The 12,757-nt window shown below is 43.5% G+C and overlaps 1 protein-coding gene across 12 annotated transcripts in view; it reads left to right on the top strand.

The window, feature by feature from the left end:
* The window catches only part of PPFIA2 (PTPRF interacting protein alpha 2), a 272,209-nt gene that overhangs the window by 221,879 nt on the left and 37,573 nt on the right, over positions 1-12,757 (top strand). For 10 of the 12 annotated variants that reach the window (XM_083400930.1, XM_083400933.1, XM_083400925.1 and 7 more), the window contains 6 exons: positions 4,007-4,142; positions 4,485-4,705; positions 5,687-5,924; positions 8,371-8,400; positions 8,854-8,984; positions 11,816-11,970. In XM_083400930.1, the coding sequence (XP_083257056.1) occupies positions 4,007-4,142; positions 4,485-4,705; positions 5,687-5,924; positions 8,371-8,400; positions 8,854-8,984; positions 11,816-11,970 (911 nt within the window). The remainder of the gene's footprint in view (positions 1-4,006; positions 4,143-4,484; positions 4,706-5,686; positions 5,925-8,370; positions 8,401-8,853; positions 8,985-11,815; positions 11,971-12,757) is intronic. The other 2 variants (XM_083400929.1, XM_083400932.1) reach the window with 1 other exon arrangement.

The following is a 12,757-nucleotide window of genomic DNA, read 5'->3' as shown; positions in this document are numbered from 1 at the left end:
TTGATTGCTGGAAAAGACCCACAGGAACTGGTTGCGCGTGTCCGTGCAGTGTTGCTCAAGTTCAAGGAGGTGGGGTTGCAACTGAAAAAGGAAAAATGCAGTTTTGGGGTGCCAGCTGTGGATTTCTTGGGGTTTAAAATTGATGCATCAGGCATCCACCCCACAGATGCTAAGATTAAGGCCATCATCGAGGCACCACGACCACAGAACAAGACGGAGTTGCAGTCATTCCTGGGACTTATTAACTTTTATCATTCGTTCTTACCCCATAAAGCTTCGGTAGCTGAACCATTACATAGACTGTTGCAGAAAAAGAATGTGTGGCGATGGGGGCAGGGGCAGCAGAAGGCTTTTGACTCCTTGCGAAGAATGCTGAGTAGCGGGAGCGTCCTTGCTCATTATGATGAGTCAAAGCCGCTGGTCCTGGCATGTGATGCCTCTCAATACGGCCTGGGGGCGGTGCTGAGTCATAGGGAACTGGATGGGTCGGAAAAGCCCATCTCTTTCTATTCCCGTACGTTGTCGCCCACGGAGCGCAACTATGCTCAAATTGACAAAGAGGCGCTTGCAATTGTGGCAGGAATCAAAAAGTTCCATGATTATGTGTACGGTCGCCATTTCTCCATTGAAACGGACCACAAACCACTGTTAGGGTTGTTCAACCCGAACAAACAAACGCCACAAATTCTCTCCCCCAGAATGTTGCGTTGGTCTATATTCCTGAACGGGTTCCAGTACACCTTGACCCATGTGCCGGGGAAACGGTTGTGCCACGCTGATGCGCTGAGTCGATTGCCCCTTCCTGGCGGGAGCAATGAGGATCCCGCTCCAGCGGAGCACATAATGATGCTGGAAACACTTCCGGGGGCTCCTGTAACGGCTACTGATATAGCTGAGAAAACGAGGAAAGATGCTGTTCTCTCCCGTGTGCTCACTTGGGTGGGGAGGGGGTGGCCAGGTGGTCCGCATGAAGACAAATTCAGGCCTTATGCGACAAGGCAGCACGAGTTGTCCATGCATAAGGGTTGTCTCCTGTGGGGAGATAGGGTGATCATCCCAGCACCACTGAGAAACAGGGTGCTTGAGACGCTTCACATGGGACACCCGGGAATGGTCAGGATGAAGTCGCTAGCCCGATGTTATGTGTGGTGGCCTGGAATGGACCAGAACATAGAACAATGGGTACGAACATGTAAGGCATGCCAAGAGGTGCGGCCAGAAGTGGCCAGAGCACCAGTTCACTGGTGGGAGCAGTCCAGATCTCCCTGGAGCCGGCTGCACTTAGATTTTGCTGGGCCATTCCAGGGGAAGGTCTTTTTGGTTGTCGTCGATGCATATTCCAAATGGTTAGAAGTGGCGATGGTCCCTAGCATGGCATCAGCTGCCGTAATCAAGGTGTTGAGGCAGCTGTTTGCAACCCACGGGTTACCTGAGACCATTGTATCAGATAATGGGGCAGCTTTTGTATCCCAAGAATTCAGGGCATTCTTGGCTGATAACTTCATAAGAGGGGTCACATCCGCGCCCTTTCACCCATCCTCCAATGGGCAGGCTGAGCGCATGGTAAGAACAGCCAAAGAATCCATTGCGCGCTTAATGGAGGGTAACTGGTCAGCTCGCATCGCGCGAATGTTATTTTTGCAGCATGCGACGCCGTGTACTGCGACGGGCAAGTCGCCAGCTGAGCTGCTCTTGGGTAGAAGACTGGTAACGGTGCTGGATTATGTCCACCCGGATAAAATGCCAAACCATAATTCAAGAGCAACCCCCCAGGCTGAGACTGACACAACAAGGTATCTCGCCCCTGAAGATCTGGTCTGGGTGAGGAACTATTCACGAGGTTCGCGGTGGGTGGCTGGTGTGGTCACCCGGGCTAGTGGACCTGTGTCCTATTATGTAACCTTGGAAAATGGGCAAGTTTGGAAGAGACATATAGATCAGCTGAGGCGCCGGGCGCTCAGCAGGGAGGAGTCAGATAATTCATCCCTGGCTAACGACGCAGAGCTGCAAGACCAGAGTGAAAATGGCCCAGAGGTGCAGTCACCAGGGGCTTCAGCAAATGAACCAGGGTCTGCTAGTCCTCATGATGACGAGGTACAGGTAGGGAACCCTGAGATGTCTGGGACTCCATCTGTTCCTGAGGAAACCCCTATAGCAGCCCCTCTACCACAGGTAACACCCAATCCAGAACCGGCAACGCCTGTTGTCAGGAGATCAAGTAGAAGTTGTAGGACCCCACAGTACCTGAGAGATTACGTCTGCTGTGCTCACTAGGGGGGGAGGGGTGTTGTGTATTGAGTCAAAGGATTTTATATCTGTATTATTATTGTCTATATTTGCATTAGGGTAAAGTAACTGCCTTTTGGTTTCAGGGGGTACAGCTACTATTGGTTCATTTAAACTGCTGTATTTGGATCCTCTGTCTTATTGGTTTCCTCCAAAAGGCAGGACTGTGATTGCCTGATATTGTTCCCTCCAAAATGTATCCTTTCTAGCTAGTCCCCTGTCCCTATAAATGTAGCTTTCCCCTCCTCAGTCTTCAGTCTTGTTTGCTGTAATAAAGAAGTGTTACTAGAGAACTGTCTCCAGCAGATTATGTCAAGAGAGCTGAAATCACAAACCCCACGTCACAACAGTACCACCCCCAATTTTGTCCCTTCCATGATTTTCTGGGTTAAGGGGCTGCAAAGTGATTTTTTTCTAGTAACAGGTAGGTAGCCGTGTTGGTCTGCCGTAGTCAAAACAAAATAAAAAAAATCCTTCCAGTAGCAGCTTAGAGACCAACTAAGTTTGTTCTTGGTATGAGCTTTCGTGTGCATGCACACTTGTTCAGATACACTGAAACAGAAGTCACCAGACCCTTATATATATTGAGAGAGTGGGGAGGGGTATTGCTCAGAAGGGTGGTGGGAATGGGTGGTTGGCTGATAGGTGTGGTAAACCAGTTGACAACTGCAATTGATCTTACAGGAAAAAGCAAGGAGATGGATTATTATCTCATCTCTTATCTCATTATACATGTGGATTCTTATCTCATTATACATGATAAAGCTATTTTTAGCCCTCTCACCGCTTGCTTTTTCCTGTAAGACCAATTGTAGTCATTAACAGGCGTCAACTGGTTTACCACACCTATCAGCCAATCACCCATTCCCACCACCTTTCTGAGTAATACCCCTCCCCACCCTCTCACTATATATAAGGTCATACCAAGAACAAACTTAGTTGGTCTCTAAGGTGCTACTGGAAGGATTAATTTTTTTCTAGAATCAAATAACATGGAAGTGAGCACTAAACATGCACCATGTGCCACTGGTTTTCAGGAAATGGCTTTTATGTCACGTGAAAGCTCACATGCAATGCAGAAATTAACAATTAGGGAAATGGAATAACCTTCATGTAAATGCAGCCTGTTTCTGATTTGTATGACTTTTATATACAGTTACCCATAAGTCTGTTCTGCTTCATCTCCACGTTAAGTTTTATTTCAATCTGGGGGAGGGGAAAAGATCACATTTCAAGTGTATATTTAAGTGTGTCTTTTAAAATGTATCTGTTCTCAAAATACACCCTTGTAAATGATGAAACGTTTGAGCTGAGAATCATGCAGAAACATTTGGGAAGTGCAAAAGCTAATGGGAAACTTAAGCTTCATCCAAGAGTTGTTCATTTGGTCTTGAATCCTGATTGATTTCAACCCAAGTCTTGCCAGTTCAAGTTTCATTGCTCTCTCCACACCACACTGACTCTCAGGAAAACGTGTCATTTTGAGTTTTACTGATTATTTCTAGTTTCCATTCAGATACATCACAGAGCTTTATTACCCTCGTAGCATTTCAGGAAATCAGCCAAAATTGTTTTCTTTATGTATAGAATGAGATTTCATAGGATGAACGTCTCCGCACATTGTAAAATAGTTGATAAATTATTGATACATTTATTTATTTTTTACAGTTTGGTTTATTTATTTGCATCTGCTAATTCGTGTGCTGCAACTGTTTTTCAGACCACATCTTGATTCATCAGCAGAGCTGAGGTACTCTGTGAGCTCCCTAGTTGATAGCCAACCAGATTATAGGTCTACTAAGGTGATAAGAAGACCTAGAAGAGGCCGTATGGGAATCCGGAGAGACGAACCAAAGGTTTATCTTGTTATCTTGTTCTTTGTTTATTAAAAGCAGTGCTCCTATTATAGTAATGGAAATGGATAAGTTTTAGCCATAGTGGTCCAAGGAGTCTGGATGATCAGTGACAGAGGCACAACATTCACTGCTGCTCATGAAGATTGGCTTGGTAAGGAAGAACTGTAGTCCAGCCAAGGCCTTGTCTCAAGGCCATTCCTCTTTCTGGAAAGTGACCTGAGAAAACTAAAACATGTTAATCAATGCCAACAGTGTTTCAACATGCTAGGCTTTCTGTTTTTAATTTCCCTCAAAATTCACATTTGAAATGAGGCTGATCGGTATGCATTTCTTTCCAATTAGGTGAAATCCCTTGGAGATCATGAATGGAGCAGAAGTCAACCGATGGGTGTTCTGAGCAGCCATCATTTTGAGAGTGACACTGAAATGTCTGACATTGATGATGACGACAGAGATACAATATTTAGCTCCATGGATCTTCTGTCGCCAAGTGGACATTCTGATGCCCAAACCCTTGCTATGATGCTTCAGGAACAACTGGATGCAATCAACAAAGAAATCAGGTACTTGTACATCACCAAAAAGCAAGGGCTTTCTCATCCCAGGCAACAAATCGTGGAAATGCTTGCAATAAATAAAATGTGTTTATTCACATGCATCTGGCTGGTCTCTGAGGGAAGCAGAACAACCAATTTAGGTGGAATTTTATTCATATCAGCAGGGCAATCCTGAAGCACCTATTACGTTTTCAAAAGAAAAGGCAAATGTGCATTTAATGTCTCCCCAAAAGTAGACCCTTTAGTTCAGCTATGTTCATGTAATATACAGCCATAAGAGACGACTACGCAATACCTTTTAGGCCCCTTAACATTTCAACTGTTTGTTGTGTAGGTTTTCCACCTTTCAAGGTGGAATGTTTCAGCTGTGGTGAACCTTTGAAGTCATTTAAGCAACTGATTCTACAAAATTGCTAAATCAATTGGAATAGATGCTTTGACTACAGTGTACATCATTATAATGTTTGACATTTTATTTTATTATATTTTGCTGGAAGCCACCCAGAGTGGCTGGGGAAACCCAGCCAGATGGGCGGAGGTATAAATAATAAAATTATTATTATTACTATTATCTTCTTATTTAAAGCTCACTGATGGGTCTCCAACATGATGTACTGGTGAAGCCTATATCATTTGTGAAAATCACCTTATTAAACTGTTGCCAGGGATCAGGGCAAGGAAGCAATTCGCTGTACAGTGGTACCTCTGGTTACGAACGCTTCTGGTTAGGAACGCTTCAGGTTACAAGCTCTGCTAACCCGGAAGTAGCTGCTCCTGGTTGCAAACTTTGCCCCAGGATGCGAACGGAAATTGCGCATGCAGCAGGAGGCCCCATTAGCAAAAGCATGCCTCAGGATAAGAACGTTTTAGCTTAAGACAGACCTCTGGAATGAATTAAATTCATAACCAGAGGTACCACTGTATTGGAATACCACTCACATGACATTAGCTGTTTTAATTCTGCTGGCTCCCAATTCATGTTTATAGGTTAATCCAAGAGGAAAAAGAATCAACGGAATTGCGTGCTGAAGAAATAGAAAATAGAGTAGCCAGTGTAAGCCTAGAAGGCTTAAACCTGGCCAGGGTCCATCCTGGCACATCCATTACTGGCTCCATTACAGCTTCCTCCCTTGCAAGTTCTTCTCCTCCAAGTGGGCATTCTACTCCGAAACTCACTCCCCGCAGCCCAGCCAGGGAGATGGATCGTATGGGCATCATGACACTGGTAAGAAAATGTACAAATACAGTTTTGTGCTGATCGTTTCACTTATTTTATTACTTCTCTAAATAAGATTTTTTTTCCCTATAGCTTGTTTCTTTTCCTGCTCATTTATTTATTTGCCTATTATTATGTTTTTGTCTGTAGTAGAATCACGTTGACCAATAATACAAAATGCAATAAGATTTCATATAGGGCCATTGCCAGTGTTACACAAGATACAGTAAACAATAAAAAATAGTAATGAAATGAATTTGTGGGTTGCTGGGATAAGCACTCTTCACTATGTTTCCAGTCAGTGCTCCAGAAAGCTGTTTAAGATACCAAACAATGAAAAGTTTTGCAGCCCTTTAAAGACTTAACAAATTTATGATGGCATTTGTGTGAGAATCCTTAAGTGCTTTTCCTAATAAAAGGACTTCTCAGATATATCATGTCTGTTTGCACAGTGTAGGTGCTAGGCCTTGGTGGCTGTGCTGTAAAAAGACTATAGGGCAGGGAGACCAGCTGAAGCTGATGGAAGGCACCCCATGCCACTGAGGTCACCTGAGCCTCAAGTGACAACAACGAATCCAGAAATATCCCTAATCTGTGAACCTGCCCCTTCAGAGGGAGTGTAACCCTATTAAGAGGAAGCAACCTTCTAGCCATCCCAGTCTAGGGAACTGCTCACTAACAGTGCCTCAGTCTTTACTGGATTTAGCTTCAGTTTGTTGGCTCTTATCCAGTCCATTACCAATGATCCAGCACATCCACTCTCTCACCTGCAGATATATAGGAGAAATAGAGTTGTATGTCATCAGTGTATTGCTGACAGCATACTCCAAGCCTATCGATAACCCCACTCAGCAGTTTCATGTAGACGTTAAACAGCATAGGGGATAAAATCAAACCCTGAGGAACCCCACATTGAAGGCTCCATGGGGCTGGAGAATCCTCCACAAGCAACACCCTCTGGAAACAACTATCCAAGTAGGACCAGAACCACCGCAAAGTGGTGCCACCCACCCCCAACTCGGACAGCTGCTCCAGAAGGATACCATCGTCAAAGGTATCAAAAGCTGGTGAGGGCTTGAGGAGAATTAACAGGGGCACATTTCCCTGTCTCTCTCCCAACAGAGGTCATCATACAGGGCGACCGAAGTAGTTTCTGTACCAAAACCAGGCCTAAACCCTGACTGAAATCGATCTAGAAAATCAGTTTCCTCCAAGAGTACCTGGATCTGGTCTGTGAGCACCTGTTTAAGAACGTTGCCCAAGAAGAAGATATTAGCAGTAGTTACTTAGGTTTTCTGAATCCAGGGAGGGTTTCCTGAGGAATGGTTTTACCACTGCCTCCCTCAAGCAGGCAGGGACCACCCCCTCTCACAAGGAGACATTAATCACCTCCCTAGCCCAGCCTGCTGTCCCCTCCCTCCTAGATATTACCAGCTCAGGGTCTAGGGTGCTAGTGGTCACCCTGACCAATCCAAACACCTTGTCCACATCCCCAAGCCTTACTAACTGAAAGGCATTGCATGTATGAACTTCCATTTACAAGTTTGATACAAGATTCCCAACTCTGGTTTGCAAGGGGTTATTCAAGCCATAGTTTGCCAGTTTGGATATCATGGCCAACTATGGTTTGTCAAAAGTCAGGAAGTTACTATTAAAGTAGAATGCATGGGAGAAGAAAGGGAAGGGAAAGGAGATGGAAGCCTACTACAGAGTTCATTCATGACATCCAAATCAACTCCTGGTGTTGCAACAGCAAAACAGAGTCACAAGAAGGCTTTATTAAAGACTGGTGGGGTGGTACCAGGGCTTTTCTTCAGCTGCAACTCACCAGGATTCAGTTCCAGCACCTCTCAGGTGGGCACCATTGCTATCATAATAGAACAAGGAAGATGATGAGTTCTAGAAAAATAGCACTGGGTGGTACTACATGGGGACAGAACTTAATTTGCTGCATGGCAACAAATGCGACTTAAGGCAGCCCTGCTTTTCCTGCTGCAGTTAAAATAGCAGCATAAGATCTAACTGCAAATTAAAAGATTCAAGTATGTTTGTGGAGTTGGTTCCAGAGAAAACTAAGCAGAATTCTCATCATACAGTGGCACTTTCCTGAGTCCTTCCCCCATCTACTACAGAGCCCATAATCTCCGAAAAGCCTTCTGAGGCTCAACATACCACCTTGAACAATGTTGGATGAGGCTAGTGGAGTTGCAGCAATATGGGGAAACTGGGGGAGATTTAATGGGGCTGCTTTGCATAAGTGGGAGTGCTTTTCACCTTACACAAGTTAACTCTAGATCCAAGCCATAGTATTTTACTTGAAGTTTTGCAGTTTCCAAAACATTGATTTTCCGGTTTGATGTTGAAAAATGGAAATGGATAGGATATCAGTATCTTTTATTTTACCTACACGGCTTTGATCTTTCCCCTTTGTTCTTTCCTTTGTTTTCAACTCCAGCCGAGTGATCTCAGGAAGCACCGGAGAAAGGTATGCATACTTTTCTCTCTTTTTTAGCATGCTACTGTGAATTTTCTCCCATGTGCATTTAAAACTCAGTTTAACCGGATTTTTTCCACAGGTTTTTTAAAGTAATTTTGCAAAATGAATTTCTGCATTTGTAATTGCACTGTCCTGTGCTTGATATGTTTTATGGCCAGCTGTGTGCTTATTTGGGCCAGTTTGGGCCTCAGAGATTGGAACATGGGACTTGAATGGCTCTCTGTAGGGCCATGATCATATCCGATTATCTCCTTGGTGTTTTTCTTCTGTTACTTTTGCGTCCCACGAATGGAATGTGGTTTTTATGTAAGCCCTTATGCTTGCTTGGAAAGTATGGTGAATTCCAAACAGTTTGCCTACTGCACAATTTGAATTAGTTCTTGCAAATAACTTAGGAAGTTGGTTTCTAAGCTGCCTTTTATGGACATGGTTTGTTTGTAGATCGCAGTCGTCGAAGAAGATGGGCATGAAGACAAAGCCACAATAAAATGTGAAACCTCCCCTCCTCCAACACCTAGAGCCATTAGAATGACTCATACTCTACCTTCTTCATACCACAATGATGCTAGAAGGTAAGAAGCTCATTGCTTCAGACAGTAATTCACAACTTGAATGTGCTGTGTTCTTTTTATAATGCACCCATTCTTATGACTTCTAGGTGAACTTCCACATAACTTCCAATGTATTCTATTTATCTGGAAATGCAGACTGCTGGGGGGTTTTTCCACGCTGTGATGGCTTTTCTTTTTTTCACCACTTCATGTCAGGATCCATGAGAAGTAGCTTATCTGAAGGAGAAACTGGACAAGTTTCTTTGTGAAAGAGTGGCTTTCATTGCATTGATCGTGCTTGCCCTGCTTGCATTGATTGTTTTAGTTCATAGCTCACCCAGGCCTCTTATACGGTGCAAATGTAGTTCTCCAAGAGTAATTGTTTCTTAATTAAAAATTTGTACATCATCACCAAGGTGGGAATTAACTCTTACAACTTGACTCCTTGAATTCCAGTCTGATTTGGATGTCTGGTCTCCCATTTGTAGCCCCTTTAGATCAAACGTGAGCAGAAGTCAGATCTAGATCTACTGGTAGATCTTTTGGTAATTTGTGGTATATGAGCAAGGATTCCGACTTCCAGTTGCTTAAAGATGGCAGATACAAGATCACCCCCTGCCCTGTATTACATTGTTGAAATGAAGAAAGCTGTGGATAACCAAAAGTGGATTTTGGTGTGGAAGGACATTGAGCTCCTCAAAATAAGTTCCTGGGTTCAGAATGCTATAATTCTAAGGGTATGTTGTTTGGCTCCAGGCTCCAGTTGTAGATCTCAGGGTTCTAGTAAAAATCAAGACAGACCACACAAGCCTGAAGTCTACCCTCTCATGCTTTAAGTAATTGAGCTGGAGCAAAATGGTATATTTTTGCGGTTGCTCTTACTGCCTTGCTGTTGGCTCTCTATAAGCGAACTAAGGAGAAGGCAACGCTCACAACAATGATTAAAATGAAAAATCCATATTGGATTCAGTGATGGGGTTTGATATTTGTGTGCAGAAATGCAACTAATACAACCAATAACTTGAATCTAGGCTGACCTGTGCAAGGAGACCAGTGAAGGACTGCAATTTTTGACAAGACCACTACTAACCTTTTGAACCCCATATTGCAAAATTCTTGACAATTTCAATCAGGACAACCAACTTTTTTCCCTATTGAGCTCTTCCTCCTAGATGTAGTTTTCCTATAACATTGTTCGGAATATGCAGAGTGGGCATTTGCAAAGCCTTGGTAATATTGCGTCCCATGGAATAAGAGTCACTTCAAGTCCAGGAGTGCCCTCCAGGTGCCCACTGGGACACAGATAAGGTAGGGGGTGGAGGCAGTGAGGTCAAGGGAACTCTGGGTAGGTGATATCAGCATCCTGCAGGTGCAGGCGCACCTGTGAGGTCACCACCACCAACTCGGAGCTCCCAGCCTAGCCACCACTTCACCCCATTCCTAGTTTGCATGCTTTTGCCACTGTTGATCTGCCCCCTCACACATTGCTAATGTTCAAATCACCACCAAGTAGGACATAGCATGCCACTTCTGCATAGTTTGTTACTCTGATAATATCACTTGTGTTTGTTTTATGCTAGGAATCTGAGCTTGATCACATTACATAATTTGCAAGCTCTCTTTTTTTCCATGGAAAGTGCCCTCCACATAGGAGTTTGAAGGGTTTCCAGAGTATGTTGAGTACACTTCTAAAGGCTTTTATTACTATGAGGCAAAATGCCCTTGTAAGAATCGTGTCTTTGTTCTTATGGTGTGGAGCAGGAAGACGGCTCATTTGCAGGGAAATTAAGTATCTCTGGAATTGGAAGCTGGAACAGTTTTGCTGACTACATCTAGGCAGAGATCCTAGAATCATCATTTTCCCAAGACCTGGTTTCCCAAGACCCTAGGATCAAGCAATATCTCTGCTTCTGAATCGGAATGCAATGCAATGGCAGGATTAATGGCTCAAAACCTTGAAATCCAGTTTACATTTATGCTATTCCAGACTTTCTGTCTCACCAGCTATACCTCTGTTCAGCAGCAAATGAGCAAAAGTCAAAAGACAAGTCTTAGCTCACCTTCCCATGGTCGAGAGCTCTCTTACAAGCCAGAGTTCATACACGAGAGCGCTCTTCAGGTGCTCTGATGCCATGTTCGAAAATGGCAAGGCTAACATGCCCCTCCCTATAGCCCTACCCCTTTGCATGATCAGAATGCATGACATCAAAACACCTGAAGAGAGATTAGATCTACCTGCAGCAGATACAAGCCCAGCTATAGAGCAGGGAATCTTTCCCAGAAGCCTATCACCACCACCACTACCTCCAGTCAGTGCCATGGCTGTTGGTTGCTTTTTGGAACTTATAGGACTCATTCTCTGGATACGCTCAGAAATACTGCTCTGCATCCATGCCTAGTAGGAGGAAAATACCTTTCACTAGGTTTTCACCCTGTTCCTGCTCAGAATAGAAATTTCTCAGGTAAGATTTAAAAAAATCCCATTTTGGGTTGAAAACAATGTTGTCACAACTCAGATTTGTTTGGTTCTTCTCAACACATATTTCTCTGAACTTTCCAGCCAAAAAATATATTAATAGGGCTTTGATGAATTATACCTCCTTTCTGTCACTTTTTGTTAGATTGAATCATCTTGATCAGCATTAGTGAGACATGAAAATTAGCCATTGTGCTGTTCTAAATATTATTATGATGCAGGAAAGAAGCCATCAGAACCTGATTAATGTTTCCAATTATGAAGACACTCTTATTAGATTCCAGATAATTTGTTTGCACAGCTGCTTAGGAGGGGATGGGCACAGGACCTCATAAGGGCAATAATGTATTATCTATCTTTTGTGTGTATTTTATAGTAGCTTGCCTGCATCCTTGGAGCCAGAAAGCATTGGTTTTGGCAGTGTCAGTAGCAGCCAGGATTCCCTACACAAAGCTCCCAAGAAGAAAGGAATCAAGTCTTCAATAGGACGTTTGTTCGGTAAAAAAGAGAAGGCTCGACTTGGACAGCTCAGTAAGGAATTAGTTGTACCAGGCTCGGGTCGCTGTTTTTCAGTATTTTTTTTTAAATGGTTTTGGCTTCTTTTTCAGTTTCATTTTGCTTTTCCAAACATTCATTTCTCTTCTAAACTGGTGGGATCTTTTCCACATAATTCTGTTATACCATAACTAGTATTGACTGTCACATCATTCACTGTGTTTTTCTAAATGAGCAGGGGGGATAGGATGAGATTCCTTTACTTAATTCTGCTGCCTTTACGGAATTACGAAAGTGTAACTTTGCTAACACTTACACAGTTTAAAAAACCTTGACAGCAAACATATGAATCTGTTGACTTGGCTAAAAGGCCCCTTTCCACAACCACCATCACCATCCTTTTTCAGTTTTGTTTAGCATCCAACTTGACAGAAGACTTGGCTAGCAGAAAACTCAAAGTGGCATTGGTTCCCATGCTTTTGCTCCTATTATGAATGAAGTTGCTTTTAGCCTTCGTTTGCTTGCCATGAATCCCCTCCTGGATTCTTTTCCAGTCTTCATAGCACAAGGCTCCTATCTGTTTTGATCTTATACTCAGATAGATTATAAGACACAAAATTATCCATACACTGGCAGAGCTATGCTAACTGCCTGCCTATGCCACTGTGGTTTGCAGAGCCACTAGCACATTTGTAGCCAGTCACTCACAGCAGCAAAAGGGGAGGCAGGCAATTCTGGCCCCAATCCTGCTGCTGCTGACTTAGTAAAGTGACTAATAGTTGTAATTCTATTCATTTCAATAAAACTACACCTTTTAGTGACT

Source organism: Podarcis tiliguerta (genome assembly GCF_965153285.1).
Source record: "Podarcis tiliguerta genome assembly, chromosome: 10".
Classification (NCBI taxonomy): domain Eukaryota; kingdom Metazoa; phylum Chordata; class Lepidosauria; order Squamata; family Lacertidae; genus Podarcis; species Podarcis tiliguerta.
Note: the sequence above shows the minus strand (reverse complement) of the source record. Positions and strands in the feature narration are given on the sequence as shown.